The 16,988-nt window shown below is 40.7% G+C and overlaps 1 protein-coding gene across 10 annotated transcripts in view; it reads left to right on the top strand.

Annotated features, from left to right (window-relative positions):
* Positions 1 to 16,988, top strand: part of ARHGAP26 (Rho GTPase activating protein 26) — a 519,366-nt gene that overhangs the window by 249,857 nt on the left and 252,521 nt on the right. For all 10 annotated transcript variants that reach the window (XR_004349277.1, XR_004349278.1, XR_004349276.1 and 7 more), the window contains one exon: positions 474 to 510. Coding sequence is in view for 6 of the 10 variants with exons in the window: in XM_032627452.1 (XP_032483343.1) it covers positions 474 to 510 (37 nt within the window). In the remaining 4 variants the exon portion in view is untranslated. The remainder of the gene's footprint in view (positions 1 to 473; positions 511 to 16,988) is intronic.

The following is a 16,988-nucleotide window of genomic DNA, read 5'->3' as shown; positions in this document are numbered from 1 at the left end:
GAGACCTTAGTTAACCTCTCTAAGCCTTTCAGATTCTCCATCTGTAAAACAGTGATAATAACCGTTCCTACCCAACAGAATTGTTGCATAGATAATTGGACATAATTCATGTGAATTGCTTAGCACGTTGCCTGGTGTGCAGTTAATAATGCTTAATGATTTGTAACTAATTACATTTTTTTCTTCCTTTTTAGTTTATATGCAAACATAAGTTTGGGGTTTTATTAAAGGAGGAATATGATTTTTTTTTTTTAACAATAAAGTTCCAGAGGTGATTCTGATGTGCACACACTTAAGAGCTGAAGTAAATACTGGGAAGTAGGTAATTATAGAAGGGATTCCTATTTGGGGGCCAGAATTGCCTTCCATTGGTCTAGCACAAACCAGGGAAAAGGAAAAGGTAATGATTTTCTTCAGCGAACCTGTAGGGTAGTATAAAATTCACACAAGTAAATGTTATTTCTGTTTTCCAGGTCTACAACTCGAACAAAGACAGCCAGAGCGAAGGGAGTAAGTATATTGCTTGGATACTTTTCTACGGGTGGGGGTGGGCCAGGGCCTGGAGAAGTTGCTGTTCTGGGGAAGAACCACCAGGAGGTGCTGTGGGCATGTTGGGTCTCCCCATTCCTCCAGTGCAGCCGAGCTACTTCTGCTCCAGTTTACGGCGTCAGTGACTCCAGGACGGTCAGTGAGCCCGACTGGCAAGGCCGTGATGACATCTTGCACTGTATAACCCTTCACACTGTACAAAGAATTTTTATGTACATTATCTCAGTTAATCCTTTGTTGTCTTAAGAATGTAGCTCCAGTCACCACTTAAAAGTCACTTAATCCGATAACACCCAGCTCCCCCAGCGCCCTGTCCTGTGGGAAACCAGAATTGACTTTGCCTCCCTCACAGTCTCGCTCCAAGGACTGGAGAGCCAGAACCATCTTAGTGATCGCTTAGTAACTAACTCTGTTCCTTGTTGCCACTTTGGGGAGTTAAGAGTAGAGATGAAGAACTCTGTAATAATATTCCTCTTTCCTGGGAGTGACCCTGGGCGGCCTCTGTAGAATATACAGCACACTTCCCCTGCTACTGGCTCGGAGCACTCTGGTTAATCATGTTCCAAGGGCACCTGTAACCTTGTAAAGATGATGGGATTAAAATGAAACCGCTATTGCTAGAGTGTTTGGGCTGATTATCTCCTTGGTGCACAGGGGAAAAAACAAATTCCTGCCACGTTGCTACCAGAGTACAAAGGAAATTCTGTCCCCTTGCCTCAGATTTGTTTTGTAAAATCCACTTGGAAAAAAAATTCCAGGGTAGCCCTACCGTGAATTCCAGTAGTGTCAGTAAAACAAGTACCTCTTCATGTGGACAAAAGGATGAGCTGTTTTTAGTGTGTGTGAAATCCATTATAGGACAGAGATTTTCTTTCTTTCATTCCTTCCAAAATACAGATTCTACCAGAAGTTTTAGATAAAATATTAAGTAATTTGGAATGGTTGCTATTGGTAGGTTAAGAGGCCTTTGGGAGAGGAAAAAATGTTTCTTTTTTTTCCTTCAGGAATTGAACAAGGGGAGTTTTTTTTCAAGTAAATATTCAAGGAAACAAGTCATTCCCTGCGCCGCCCCCCCCCCCCCCCCCAGCCCGTGTCAGGTGGGATTGTTTTAGAATATCTGAAATCAACTCTGGTTAACTTGGCCTAAAATAACAGTACAATAATAATAATAATAACAACGAAGGAATACAGAAGGCTTCAGTGTAACTCACAGTAAGGTAGGAAGACCTGAAGAACCAAGGCTTGAAAACAGACCAGTTCTGGAGACCCAGGGACCAATGAGAAAGGGTCTTCTGGATGATATTTGCAGGATGATAAAGCCCTTAAACTCTTTTTTAGTCCTTTGCCTCACTCTTCTGAAGGTCCAGATTCCCAGGAAAGATAGCATCAAGGTGGTCTAGCTGTGGCCTACCCAGGGGAAGACAACACATCTTGATTGATGGTTTCAACAGTATTCATAAAATGGGAGCAGGGTGGTTTACCAAAGGGAGATCGGGGAAGCCACCGGGACAAGAGAGTATAGATGCCAAGCAGGCTGAAATAACAGATGCCCACACCATGCCCTAACCTGGGAGACACTTCTGTCGTGAAGGACCCAGGAACTGTGGGGAACGAGATGCATATGAATGGAGAACCAGCTCCCCCTTCACCCCACACCAGAAGTTTGCCTGTAACTTTTGACCTTACGAACCTACTTCTCTCTCCTTGAGATAAGTGCCACTAGATTTGAAAGACGACCATGACTCTGCTGGTGGCCGTAGCAGCTGGTTGTACTGTTTTGTAAGGCCTTTGGGGCATATGTATCGGAAGCCTTTAAAATGTAAATATCCTTTGACCCAGCGATTTGTCCTAAAGAATAGGCTGGAGTGCAAAGATGTTTCTGTAAAAAAGTTCACTGGAGCATCGGTAATAATAGTGAAGAATTGGAGACCATCTAAATGTTCAATAGGAAGTCCATTAAAAATATCATAAAGTACTATGTAGCCTTCAAAAAGAACAAGAGAGATCTTGGTATATTTGCAGAAATGGTATCCATAGTATACTGTTCATTGAGTTTTTAAAAATTCACGTTGTAGAACCATGCATTTATTAAAATAAATTAGTTGACTCATCTGGATACATTGATAGAAAAAAAGTCTGGAAATACATTTATCATTAAACTCTTACTCAGGATGGAGGGCAGATTATTGCAAGACACTGACCTTCTACTTTAAATATTCTGTGTACTTTGCATTGTCGACAAAGAGTATGTATTTTACAATAATGGCGATTAATAGGTAGCATTTATCGACTGCTTACTGTGTTTCAGCGTGTTTTATCCACATTAGTTCATTTAAAGCTCACAGCACTGACTGAGGTAGGTGCTTTTGACCTACTTTGTAGATTAGGAAATTGAGATTGGTGAACTCAGGAGATATGATTTAATCTGAGTTCTGTCTGATTCTAACATCTTTGCTGTCAACCATGAGAATATTCTACCTCCCTAGGAAAAGAACAATACAGAAAGTTCTATCTTGGGAAACACAGACACTTGCAACATTTTGCTTTCGGCATCCCGTTATCCACAGGGTGCAGAGAGTTGGCTGCCTTGAGTCTCTGATGATTCTTCAATGGCTTATGACACTTTCATTTAGGAAGTGGGAAAGAAAAATGTGTTAAACACATTGCCCACTTTTCCAGGAGTACTTTTGATAGAAACAGCTTTTCTAGGGTATTGCTATTCTTTTTTTTTTTTTTTTTAAATAAATTTATTTATCTTTGGCTGTGTTAGGTCTTTGTTGCTGCTCGTGGGCTTTCTTTAGTTTCGGCAAGCTGGGGCTACTCTTCATTGCAGTGCACGGGCTTCTCATTGCAGTGGCTTCTCGGTTGCGCAGCACGGGCTCTAGGTGCACGGGCTTCAGTAGTTGTGGCACACGGGCTTAGTTGCTCCGCGGCATGTGGAATCTTCCCGGACCAGGGCTCGAACCCATGTCCCCTGCATTGGCAGGTGGATTCTTCAACCACTGTGCCACCAGGGAAGTCCCAGGTATTACAATTCTAAAAGATGTTCTGTTCACTGATTTCCAAGCTGGCAAAACCAGAGGACTGTTCTGGGTTGGTGCTTCCTCCCTTCCTTTGGCAGTAGGAACCCCTCTTCACATCACACAAGCATTAGCTTTGCTTCCCCTCTCTAGAGCGCTTGTCCCTTTCATATTCCTCATGGCAGTGATTTGCAGTTTCACTGCGCTCATCGCCGCAGGTGGCGCTATTGCCCAGGGTCTGATTGTTCTGCAACTCTGTTTATATGACAGTCAAAACTTTTTTAAAGGTAAGAAGTCAATCTGATAGGAATTTAAGAGCGGGACATCGCACTTTGCACCTTTAATAGCCATTTACACATGTCTAGCATTTTCCTTTCTAGAAAATATTTTGGTGGGAATTTCAACACCAACATTTTATCACAGAACCAGAATGTTTTCAAGAGACAGGTAGCAAAAGGGAATTCCGTTGGGGACACTTCTGAATTTGTTGCTTTTCCCTTGAAGTTTCTCTCAGGCCGTACAGTGCCTGTGGGGTATAAGACAGGGCCATAAATAATGTCTGGCAGCTGCTGGTATTTTCCAAGTGGCCCAGTTGCCAGGAGAGGATGGCAGCAGATAAATACATGCACATTTCTTTGCAGAGCCCTTTTCACCTCCTCTTTCTTCTCTGTTTGGATCTCAGGTACAGTGAGTGAAATAATCATAATCCCCGGTTTGTGGCACATGATCATCACAGGCCCCTCCCTTTCGCCCTTCATTCATTCATTTATTCATTCACTCACTCCCTTTTAGTTCTTTTCCCACCTCCTATTCCTGCCCTCCCCTTCACCGTTCTAATGTGTACCTTTCAAGTGTATTCTTGGACAATGAGTATCTTTTATCTCCCTGTTTTTTTTTGTTTTTTTTTTTTTTGCGGTACGCAGGTTGTGGCCTCTCCCATTGTGGAGTGCAGGCTCAGCGGCCACGGCTCACGGGCCCAGCCGCTCCGCGGCATGTGGGATCTTCCCGGACCGGGGCACGAACCCGTGTCCCCTGCATCGGCAGGCGGACTCTCAACCGCTGCGCCACCAGGGAAGCCCAATTGTAGATATTTTAAATATATCTTCCCATTTTGCTATCTGACAATTAATATTATGTGTGATATCCTTCCTTGAGTATAAAGGCTTACTTTTTTTTTTTTTTTTTTTTTTTTTTTTTTGCGTTACGCGGGCCTCTCACTGCTGTGGCCCCTCCCGTTGCGGAGGACAGGCTCCGGACGCGCAGGCCCAGCGGCCATGGCTCACGGGCCCAGCCGCTCCGCGGCATGTGGGATCCTCCCAGACCGGGGCACGAACCCGTGTCCCCTGCATCGGCAGGCAGACTCTCAACCACTGCGCCACCAGGGAAGCCCCTAGGCTTACTTTTTATATATTCAAAAAAATTTTTGCCTTCTGGTTTACAATTTTCAAGTTGTGTTTTGAAAAAGGCCTTTCTGACCCATGTCACAAAGATATGCACCTACATTTTCTTTTATTGGCTTCATGATTTTGTCTTTCACACTTTGGTTTCTAATCCAACTGATACCATTGTATATGGTGTTTCATGAAGATTCAGTTTTGTTTTTATCCACATGAAAAGCCAGTTTTCCCAACAACATCTACCAAGCTATCCATTCTCACCCTCTTTGACTTGTGATACCAGCTTTATTGTGCATTAAGTTTGCACATCTGAGCTCTGTCTCTGAGCTCTTTATTTCCTTGGTCTGTCTGTTCTTGTGCTAATACCTCTCCAGTTTCAATATGATGACTTTGAGGCAGGTCTTGATATCTAGTAGTTTAAGTCTCCTCTCTTTACTCTCCTTTTTAAGGGTTGACATAGCTGACTGTGGACCTTTATCCTTTTATATAAATTCTAGCTTAAGTTTGGTAAGTTCCTCAAAACTTTAAAATTTTCATTTTGGATTGCATTGAAGTGTACAGGTTAATTTGTGGAAAAATGACACTTTAAAAAATATTAGTAATGGTTTAATCATTGAATGTTGTTTCTCACAGTATGCTTTACAAGTAACAAATATTTTTTAAAATGAAAAAAAATTATTGAAGTATAGTTGATTTACAGTATTGTGTTAGTTTCAGGTGTACAGCAAATTGATTCAGTTATACATATATATTCTTTTTCAGATTCTTTTCCATTACAGGTTATTACTAGATACTGGATATCGTAGTTCCCTGTGCTGTATATTAAATCCTTGTTGCTTATCTATTTTATATATAGAAGTATCTGTTAATCCCACTCCTAATTTATCCCTCCCCCACCTTTCCCCTTTGGTGACCATAACTTTGTGTTCCTGTGTCTGTGAGTCTGTTCCTGTTTTGTAAATAAATTCATTTGTATTATTTTTTAGATTCCACATATAAGTGATATGATATTTGTCTTTCTCTGTCTGATTTACTTCACTTAGTATGAGTCTGATAGTCTCTAGGTCCTTTCATGTTGCTGCAAATGACAATATTTTTTATGGCTGAGTAATATTCCATTGTGTATATATACTCCTTCTTTATCCATTCATCTGTCAGTTGACATTCAGGTTGCTTCCATGTCTTGGCTATTGTAAATAGTGCTGCTGTGAACATTGGGGTGCATGTATCTTTTCAAATTAGAGTTTTTGTCTTTTCCAGATATATGCCCAGGAGTGAGATTCCTGGATCATACAGTAACTCTATTTTTAGTTTTTTAAGGAGGCTCCATATTGTTCTCCATAGTGGCTACACCAATTTACATTCCCACCAGTAGTGTAGGAGGGTTCCCTTTTCTCCACACTCTCTCCAGCATTTATTTTTTGTAGACTTTTCAATGATGGTCATTCTGACTGGTGTGAGGTGATACGTCATTGTAGTTTTGATTTGTATTTTCTCTAATAATTAATGGTGTGGAGCATCTTTTCATATGCCTGTTGGCTGTCTGTATGTCTTTTAAAATTTTTTTATTATTTATTTATTTTTATTATTTATTTATTTTATTTTATTTTATGTTTTACTTATTTTTTTTTGCAGTACTCGGGCCTCTCACTGTTGTGGCCTCTCCCGTTGCGGAGCACAGGCTCCGGACGCACAGGCTCAGAGGCCATGGCTTACGGGCCCAACCGCTCCACGGCATGTGGAATCTTCCCAGACCGGGGCACGAACCCACCTCCCCCGCATCGGGGGGCAGACTCTCAACCACTGCGCCACCAGGGGAGCCCTATTTTTATTTTTTATTTTTGGCTGCGTTGGGCCTTCATTGCTGCACACGGGGGCTACTCTTTGTTGCGGTGCGTGGGCTTCTCATTGCGGTGGCTTCTCTTGTTGCGGAGCACGGGCTCTAGGCGCACAGGCTTCAGTAGTTGCAGCTCGCGGGCTCTAGAACACAGGCTCAGTAGTTGTGGCACACGGGCTTAGTTGCTCCGTGGCATATGGGATCTTCCCGGACCAGGGATCAAACCTGTGTCCCCTGCGTTGGCAGGCAGATTCTTAACTGCTGCGCCACCAGAGAAGTACCTATCTGTATGTCTTGTTTGGAGAAATGTCTATTTAGAAATGTTCTAACTTCATTGGTTTACATACAGCTGGGAAAATTGACACTTTTATAATACTATGTCACCTCCTCCAAGAGCTTTGAATGTCTTTCCATTTATTCAGACCTTTACTTTTCTGCCTAGAAGTCCTCTGTTTTCTTGGTTAGGTTAATCCCTACATACTAAATTCAAAAACCAATCTGCTATTTTTGGCAGTCGTATGAGCCGCTCAACCGTGGATCCGGCTGCCATCAGGAACCTTACCTGGCTTTGTTCCTGGAATGTCAGGAATATACATCAGTGACACTGAGTTTTCTCTAGTTGGTCAAATTCTTACCCAGTAGTGGAGGGAAGGGAAAAGATGGGAGTGAGAATAGATAGAGAAGAAGAAAGTCTTGTTTGTTGCTTCCTAAGCTTCTTTACTGAGAAGGTGATCACACCAGTGTCAATCATTCTAAATGGCAAATGACTGTCATTGATTTTCCCCTTTATTATTACAAAGAACAGGACTCTTCCCTGGGCAGGAACCCCTCCTCTTCCCATCTTACCCTTTGCCACCTTAATGTGTATCTCCTGAGTCTACATGTCCTGTTTCTTGCTTTACGTTGGCTGCAGTTGTGAGATTTACTCCCCAAAGGCTCTGTGAGAATTGGTTCATTCTCCTTTGAAATGAGCCCAGGTCAGAAGCAGAAGGGGGAGCTAGGAAGGGACCTATTCTCAGCCCCGCTGCTGTGGTGCTGTAGTCCCACCTGAGAGACAGTTGGGAAGCTGAGAACTTGTCAGAGAGGGTACACAGTCCGGTGCATGAGAGCAAGGGAAAGGCAGGCTTTTCTAGTGTGAGTTCGTCTTTACCAAGTCTGAAGTTTTAAATAATAAATGTCACCGCCAGCTTAGCTCTGAAAAGATTAGCTTGTTTACAGAAATGCTGCTCTTCCGCTGCTTTGCCAGCTGTTTGGAGACTGACAGACTGAGAGAGAGAGGCATGTCTCCCTAATCTTGGCTTCTAGTGCCACTTCCCTTACTGTGAGTATTAACTCGAAACCCATGGGTCAGTCAGGTCATTTAAAAGGAATATGCCCGAGTTGCCTTAGGTGTGCCTTGTCACACACTGTTGGCCCCAGCGGGCTTTTCAGAAGAATATTGCAGCCATTTTCTCTGCTTCCCACTCTTGTTGAACATGTTCTTTGCATCGACCTGAACCTCTCACTAGACTCAACTGTAGGAGTCCAGGCTTCATTCAACTAATACCTCTTGGAATTCTTAAGGGCCATGGCCCTGGGTGACATGAGTACTGAGGGGTGAGGACACCAACCAGCTTTACAGTGGCCTCTACCTTTAAGGAGTATGTGGTCTGCTGATGAGGTTAAGACCCCTGGGAGATGATAGACCGATGGCCCATCACACGTGTGTGGGTGTGTAGTACCTGTGCTCTCTGCAGATGCACTCATGTGCAGACAGGTGCCCACAGCCAACTGGAATGGGCTTCAGTCTAGGCTAGAAAGGCTTAAAAAGTGCCCTCCCTTCTCTCCAGAAGAAGGAAATATAATTCTTCCTCTTTGCTTCCCAGGTCTTGATTCCTTCATTCCTTCCAGTTTGTTTTTTATTTATTTTTTTATACAGCAGGTTCTTATTAGTTATCCATTTTGTACATATTTATTTTATTTTTAGCTACGTTGGGTCTTCGTTGCTGCACTTGGGCTTTCTCTAGCTGTGATGAGTAGAGGCCACTCTTCGTTGGGGTGGACGGGCTTCTCATTGCGGTGGCTTCTCTTGTTGCAAAGCACAGGATCTAGGTGCACAGGCTTCAGTAGTCGTGGCTCGCAGGCTCTAGAGCACAGGCTCAGTAGTTGTGGCACATGAGCTTAGTTGCTCCGCGACATGTGTGATCTTCCCGGACCAGGGCTCGAACCTGTGTCCCCTGCATTGGCAGGCAGATTCTTAACCACAGTGCCACCAGGGAAGCCCAGTATTTTCTTAATATAATCACTCCTATGCATTTTTAAATAGCTGAGATTATTTTTTATGGTTTTCATTTTAATTTAATTTAATTTATTTTTTATACAGCATGTTCTCAGTCATCCATTTTATATACATCAGTGTGCACATGTCAATCCCAATCTCCCAATTCATCACACCACCACCACGCCACGCCACTTTCTCTCCTTGGTGTCGGTACGTTTGTTCTCTACATCTACGTCTCAATGTCTGCCCTGCAAACCGGTTCATCTGTACCATTTTTCTAGGTTCCACATATATGCGTTAATATACGATATTTGTTTTTCTCTTTCTGACTTACTTCACACTGTATGACAGTCTCTAGATCCATCCACGTCTCTACAAGTGACCCAATTTTGTTACTTTGTATGGCTGATTAATATTCCATTGTATATAAGTACCACATCTTCTTTATCCATTCATCTGTCGACGGGCATTTAGGTGGCTTCCATGACCTGGCTGTTGTAAATAGTGCTGCAGTGAACTTTGGGGTGCATGTGTATTTTTGAACTATGGTTTTCTCTGGGTATATGCCCAGTAGTGGAATTGCTGCGTCATATGGTAATTCTATTTTTAGTTTTTTAAGGAACCTCCATACTGTTCTCCATAGTAGCTGTATCAATTTACATTCCCACCAAGAGTGCAAGAGGATTCTTTTTTCTCCACACCCTCTCCAGCATTTGTTGTTTGTAGATTTTCTGATGATGCCCATTCTAAATGGTGTGAGGTGATATCTCATTGTAGTTTTGATTTGCATTTCTCTAATAATTAATGATGTTGACCAGCTTTTCATGTGCTTCTTGGCCAATTGTTTGTCTTCTTTGGAGAAACGTCTATTTAAGTCTTCTGCCCATCTTTTGATTGGGTTGTTTGCTTTTTTAATATTGAGCTGCATGAGCTATGTATATACTTTGGAGATTAATTCTTTGTTGATTTGTCTGCAAATATTTTCTCCCATTCTGAGGGTTGTCTTTTCGTCTTGTTTCTAGTTTCCTTTGCTTTGAAAAAGGTTTTAAGATTCACTAGGTCCCCTTTGTTTATTTTTGTTTTTATTTCCATTACTCTAGGAGATGGATCAAAAAAGATCTTGCTGTGATTTATGTCAAAGATTGTTCTTCCTATGTTTTCCTCTAAGAGTTTTATAGTGTCCAGTCTTAAATTTAGGTCTCTAATCCATTTCGAGTTTATTTTTGTGAATGGTTTTAGGGAGTGTTCTAATTTCATTCTTTTACATGTAGCTGTCCAGTTTTCCCAGCACCACTTATTGAAGAGCCTGTCTTTTCTCCATTGTATGTCCTTGCCTCCTTTGTCATAGATTAGATGACTACAGGTGCATGGGTTTATCTCGGGGCTTTCTATCCTGTTCCATTGATCTATATTTCTGTTTTTGTGCCAGTACCATATTGTCTTGATTACTATAGCTTTGTAGTATAGTCTGAAGTCAGGAAGTCTGATTCCTCCAGCTCTGTTTTTTTCCCTCAAGACTGCTTTGGCTATTTGGGGTCTTTTGTGTCTCCATACACATTTTAAGATTTTTTATTCTAGTTCTGTAAAAAATGCCATTAGTATTTTTTTTTAAACATCTTTATTGGGGTATAATTGTTTTACAATGGTGTGTTAGTTTCTGCTTTATAACAAAGTGAATCAGTTATACATATACATATGTTCCCATATGTCTTCCCTCTTGGGTCTCCCTCCCTCCCACTCTCCCTATCCCACCCCTCCAGGCTGTCACAAAGCACCGAGCTAATACCCCTGTGCCTTGCGGCTGCTTCCCCCTAGCTATCTACCTTACTACGTTTGTTAGTGTGTATATGTCCATGACTCTCTCTCGCCCTGTCAAAACTCACCCTTCCCCCTCCCCATATCCTCAAGTCCGTTCTCCGGTAGGTCTGCGTCTTTATTCCTGTCTTACCCCTAGGTTCTTCTTGACATTTTTTTCCCTTAAATTCCATATATATGTGTTAGCATACGGTATTTGTCTTTTTCTTTCTGACTTACTTCACTCTGTATGACAGACTCTAGGTCTATCCATCTCATTACAAATAGCTCAATTTCATTTCTTTTTAAGGATGAGTAATATTCCATTGTATATATGTGCCACATCTTCTTTATCCATTCATCCGATGATGGGCGCTTAGGTTGTTTCCATCTCCGGGCTGTTGTAAATAGAGCTGCAATGAAGATTTTGGTACATGACTCCTTTTGAATTTTGGTTTTCTCAGGGTATATGCCCAGTAGTGGGATTGCTGGGTCATATGGTAATTCTATTTGTAGTTTTTTAAGGAACCTCCGTACTGTTCTCCATAGTGGCTGAACCAATTCACATTCCCACCAGCAGTGCAAGAGTGTCCCCTTTTCTCCACACCCTCTCCAGCATTTATTGTTTCTAGATTTTCTGATGATGGCCATTCTGACTGGTGTGAGATGATATCTCACTGTAGTTTTGATTTGCATTTCTCTAATGATTAATGATGTTGAGCATTCTTTCATGTGTTTGTTGGCATTCTGTATATCTTCTTTGGAGAAATGTCTATTTAGGTCTTCTGCCCATTTTTGGATTGGGTTGTTTGTTCTTTTGTTATTGAGCTGCGGGAGCTGCTTGTAAATTTTGGAGATTAATCCTTTGTCAGTTGCTTCATTTGCAAATATTTCCTCCCATTCTGAGGGTTGTCTTTTGGTCTTGATTATGGTTTCCTTTGCTGTGCAAAAGCTTTGAAGTTTCATTAGGTCACATATGTTTATTTTTGTTTTTATTTCCATTACTCTAGGAGGTGGGTCAGAAAGGATCTTGCTGTGATTTATGTCATAGAGTGTTCTGCCTATGTTTTCCTCTAAGAGTTTGATAGTTTCTGGCCTTACATTTAGGTCTTTAATCCATTTTGAGCTTACTTTTGTGTATGGTGTTAGGGAGTGATCTAATCTCATACTTTTACATGTACCTGTCCAGTTTTCCCAGCACCATTTATTGAAGAGGCTGTCCTTTCTCCACTGTACTTTCCTGCCACCTTTATCAAAGATAAGGTGTCCATATGTGCATGGGTTTATCTCTGGGCTTTCTATCCTGTTCCATTGATCTATCTTTCTGTTTTTGTGCCAGTACCATACTGCCTTGATTACTGTAGCTTTGTAGTATAGTCTGAAGTCAGTGAGCCTGATTCCTCCAGCCCCGTTTTTGTTTCTCAAGATTGCTTTGGCTATTCGGGGTCTTCTGTGTTTCCATACAAATTGCGAAATTTTTTGTTCTAGTTCTGTGAAAAATGCCAGTGGTAGTTTGATAGGGATTGCATTGAATCTGTAGATTGCTTTGGGTAGTAGAGTCATTTTCACAATGTTGATTCTTCCCATCCAAGAACATGGTATATCTCTCCATCTGTTTGTATCATCTTTAATTTCTTTCATCAGTGTCTTATAATTTTCTGCATACAGGTCTTTCATATCCTTAGGTAGGTTTATTCCTAGATATTATATTCTTTTTGTTGCAGTGGTAAATGGGAGTGTTTTCTTGATTTCACTTTCAGATTTTTCATCATTAGTATATAGGAATGCCAGAGATTTCTGTGCATTAATTTTGTATCCTGCTACTTTACCAAATTCATTGATTAGCTCTAGTAGTTTTCTGGTAGCATATTTAGGATTCTCTATGTATAGTATCATGTCATCTGCAAACAGTGACAGCTTTACTTCTTCTTTTCCAATTTGGATTCCTTTTATTTCCTTTTCTTCTCTGATTACTGTGGCTAAAACTTCCAACACTATGTTGAATAGGAGTGGTGAGAGTGGGCAACCTTGTCTTGTTCCTGATCTTAGTGGAAATGCTTTCAGTTTTTCACCATTGAGGATGATGTTTGCTGTGGGCTTGTCATATATGGCCTTTATTATGTTGAGGAAAGTTCCCTCTATGCCTACTTTCTGCAGGGTTTTTATCATAAATGGGTGTTGAATTTTGTCGAAAGCTTTCTCTGCATCTATTGAGATGATCATATGGTTTTCTCCTTCAATTTGTTAATATGGTTTATCACATTGATAGATTTGCGTATATTGAAGAATCCTTGCATTCCTGGAATAAACCCCACTTGATCATGGTGTATGATCCTTTTAATGTGCTGTTGGATTCTGTTTGCTAGTAGTTTGTTGAAGATTTTTGCATCTATGTTCATCAGTGATATTGGCCTGTAGTTTTCTTTCTTTGTGACATCCTTGTCTGGTTTTGGTATTAAGGTGATGGTGGCCTCGTAGAAGGAATTTGGGAGTGTTCCTCCCTCTGCGATATTTTGGAAGAGTTTGAGAAGGATAGGTGTTAGCTCTTCTCTAAACGTTTGATAGAATTCACCTGTGAAGCCATCTGGTCCTGGGCTTTTGTTTGTTGGAAGGTTTTTAATCACAGTTTCAATTTCAGTGCTTGTGATTGGTCTGTTCATATTTTCTATTTCTTCCTGATTCAGTCTTGGCAGGTTGTGCATTTCTAAGAATTTGTCCATTTCTTCCAGATTGTCCATTTTATTGGCATAGAGTTGCTTGTAGTAATCTCTCATGATTTTTTTTATTTCTGCAGTGTCAGTTGTTACTTCTTCTTTTTCATTTCTAGTTCTATTGATTTGAGTCTTCTCCCTTTTTTTCTTGATGAGTCTGGCTAGTGGTTTATCTATTTTGTTTATCTTCTGAAAGAACCAGCTTTTAGTTTTATTGATCTTTGCTATCGTTTCCTTCATTCCTTTTTCATTTATTTCTGATCTGATTTTTATGATTTCTTTCCTTCTGTTAGCTTTGGGGTTTTTTTGTTCTTCTTTCTCTAATTGCTTGAGGTGCAATGTTAGGTTGTTTATTCGAGATGTTACCTGCTTCTTAAGGTGGACTTGTATTGCTATAAACTTCCCCCTTAGAACTGCTTTTGCTGCATCCCATAGGTTTTGGGTCGTTGTGTCTCCATTGTCATTTGTTTCTAGGTATTTTTTTATTTCCTCTTTGATTTCTTCAGTGATCACTTCATTATTAAGTAGTGTATTGTTTAGCCTCCATGTGTTTGTATTTTTTACAGATCTTTTCCTGTAATTGATATCTAGTCTCATGGCGTTGTGGTCAGAAAAGATATTTGATACAATTTCAATTTTCTTAAATTTACCAAGGCTTGATTTGTGACCCAAGATATGATCTATCCTGGAGGATGTTCCATGAGCACTTGAGAAAAATGTGTATTCTGTTGTTTTTGGATGGAGTGTCCTATAAATATCAGTTAAGTCCATCTTGTTTAATGTATCATTTAAAGCTTGTGTTTCCTTATTTATTTTCATTTTGGATGATCTGTCCTTGGGTGAAAGTGGGGTGTTAAAGTCCCCTACTATGAATGTATTACTGTCGATCTCCCCTTTTATGGCTGTTAGTATTTGCCTTATGTATTGAGGTGCTCCTATGTTGGGTGCATAAATATTTACAATTGTTATGTCTTTTTCTTGGATCGATCCCTTGATCATTATGTAGTGTCCTTCTTTGTCTCTTTTAATAGTCCTTATTTTAAAGTCTATTTTGTCTGATATGAGAATTGCTACTCCAGCTTTCTTTTGGTTTCCATTTGCATGAAATACCTTTTTCCATCCCCTTACTTTCAGTCTGTATGTGTCTCTAGGTCTGAAGTGGGTCTCTTGTAGACAGCATATATAAGGGTCTTGTTTTTGTATCCATTCAGCCAATCTGTGTCTTTTGGTGGGAGCATTTAGTCCATTTACATTTAAGGTAATTATCGATATGTGTGTTCCTATTCCCATTTTCTATATTGTTTTGGGTTCGTTATTATAGGTCTTTTCCTTCTCTTGTGTTTCTTGTCTAGAGAAGTTCCTTTAGCATTTGTTGTAAAGCTGGTTTGGTGGTGCTGAACTCTCTCAGCTTTTGCTTGTCTGTAAAGGTTTTAATTTCTCCATCAAATCTGAATGAGATCCTTGCTGGGTAAAGTAGTCTTGGTTGCAGGTTTTTCTCCTTCATCACTTTCAGTATGTCCTGCCACTCCCTTCTGGCTGGTAGGGTTTCTGCTGAGAGATCAGCTGTTAACCTTATGGGGATTCCCTTGTGTGTTATTTGTTGTTTTTCCCTTGGTGCTTTTAATATGCTTTCTTTGTATTTAATTTTTGACAGTTTGCTCAATATGTGTCTTGGCGTATTTCTCCTTGTATTTATCCTGTATGGGACTCTCTGTGCTTCCTGGACTTGATTAACTATTTCCTTTCCCATATTAGGCAAGTTTTCAACTATAATCTCTTCAAATATTTTCTCAGTCCCTTTCTTTTTCTCTTCTTCTTCTGGAACCCCTATAATTCGAATGTTGGTGCGTTTAATGTTGTCCCAGAGGTCTCTGAGACTGTCCTCAGTTCTTTTCATTCTTTTTTCTTTATTCCGCTCTGCAGTAGTTATTTCCACTATTTTATCTTCCAGGTCACTTATCCGTTCTTCTGCCTCAGTTATTCTGCTATTGATCCCATCTAGAGTACTTTTAATTTCATTTATTGCGTTGTTCATCGTTGCTTGTTTCATCTTTAGTTCTTGTAGGTCCTTGTTAACTGTTTCTTGCATTTTGTCCATTCTACTTCCAAGATTTTGGATCATCCTTACTATCATTATTCTGAATTCTTTTTCAGGTAGACTGCCTATTTCCTCTTCATTTGTTAGGTCTGGTGCACTTTTATCTTGCTCCTTCATCTGCTGTGTGTTTTTCTGTCTTCTCATTTTGCTTATCTTACTGTGTTTGGGGTCTCCTTTTTGCAGGCTGCACGTTCGTAGTTCCCGTTGTTTTTGATGTCTGTCTCCAGTGGCTAAGGTTGTTTCAGCGGGTTGTGTAGGCTTCCTGGTGGAGGGGACTAGTGCCTGTGTTGTGGTGGATGAGGCTGGATCTTGTCTCTCTAGTGGGCAGGTTCACGTCTGGTGGTGTGTTTTGGGGTGTCTGTGGCCTTATGATTTTAGGCAGCCTCTCTGCTAATGGGTGGGGTTGTGTTCCTGTCTTGCTAGTTGTTTGGCATAGGTTGTCCAGCACTGTGGCTTGCTGGTCGGTGAGTGCAGCTGGGTGCTGGTGTTAAGATGGAGGTCTCTGGGAGATTTCTGCCGTTTAATATTATGCGGAGCTGGGAGGTCTCTTGTTGACCAGTGTCCTGAAGTTGGCTCTCCTACCTCAGAGGCAGAGCCCTGACTCGTGGGCTGGAGCACCAAGAGCCTTTCATCCACACGGCTTAGAATAAAAGGGAGAAAAAGTAGAGAGAATTAGTAGAAGTATGAGGAAAGAAAGAAGGAAATGAGGAAAGGGAGGAAGGAAGAAAGAAGCAAAGAAGGAAAGAAAGGAGGGAGGGAGGGAGGGAGGAAGTAAGGAAGGAAGGAGGGAAAGAAGGAAAAAAAGACAGAAAGAAAGAAGATACAGTAAAAATAAAATAAAGTATAATATAGTTATTGAATTAAAAAATATTTAGAAAAAAAAAGGGACGGATAGAATCTTAGGACAAATGTTGGAAGCAAAGCTATACAGAGAAAATCTTACACAGAAGCATACACATACACCTTCACAAAAAGAGGTAAAAGGGGAAAAATCATAAATCTTGCTCTCAGAGACCACCTCCTCAATTTGGGGTGATTCATTGTCTAAAGGAGGGAAGGAAGGAAGGAAAGAAAGAAAGAAAGAACGAAGGTAATGTATAAGAAAGTTATTACAATTAAAATTAATTATTAAGAAAAAAATTTTTTAAAAAAAACCATGGACGGATAGAGCCCTAGGACAAATGGTGGAAGCATGACTATACAGACAAGATCTCACACAGAAGCATACACGTACACATTCACAAAAAGAGGAAAAGGGAAAAAAATCATAGATCTCGCTCCTAAAGTCCACCTCTTCAATTTGGGATCATTCCTTGTCTATT

This window comes from Phocoena sinus, chromosome 3, assembly GCF_008692025.1.
Source record: "Phocoena sinus isolate mPhoSin1 chromosome 3, mPhoSin1.pri, whole genome shotgun sequence".
Classification (NCBI taxonomy): domain Eukaryota; kingdom Metazoa; phylum Chordata; class Mammalia; order Artiodactyla; family Phocoenidae; genus Phocoena; species Phocoena sinus.
This window is presented reverse-complemented; position numbering and strand designations above follow the sequence as displayed.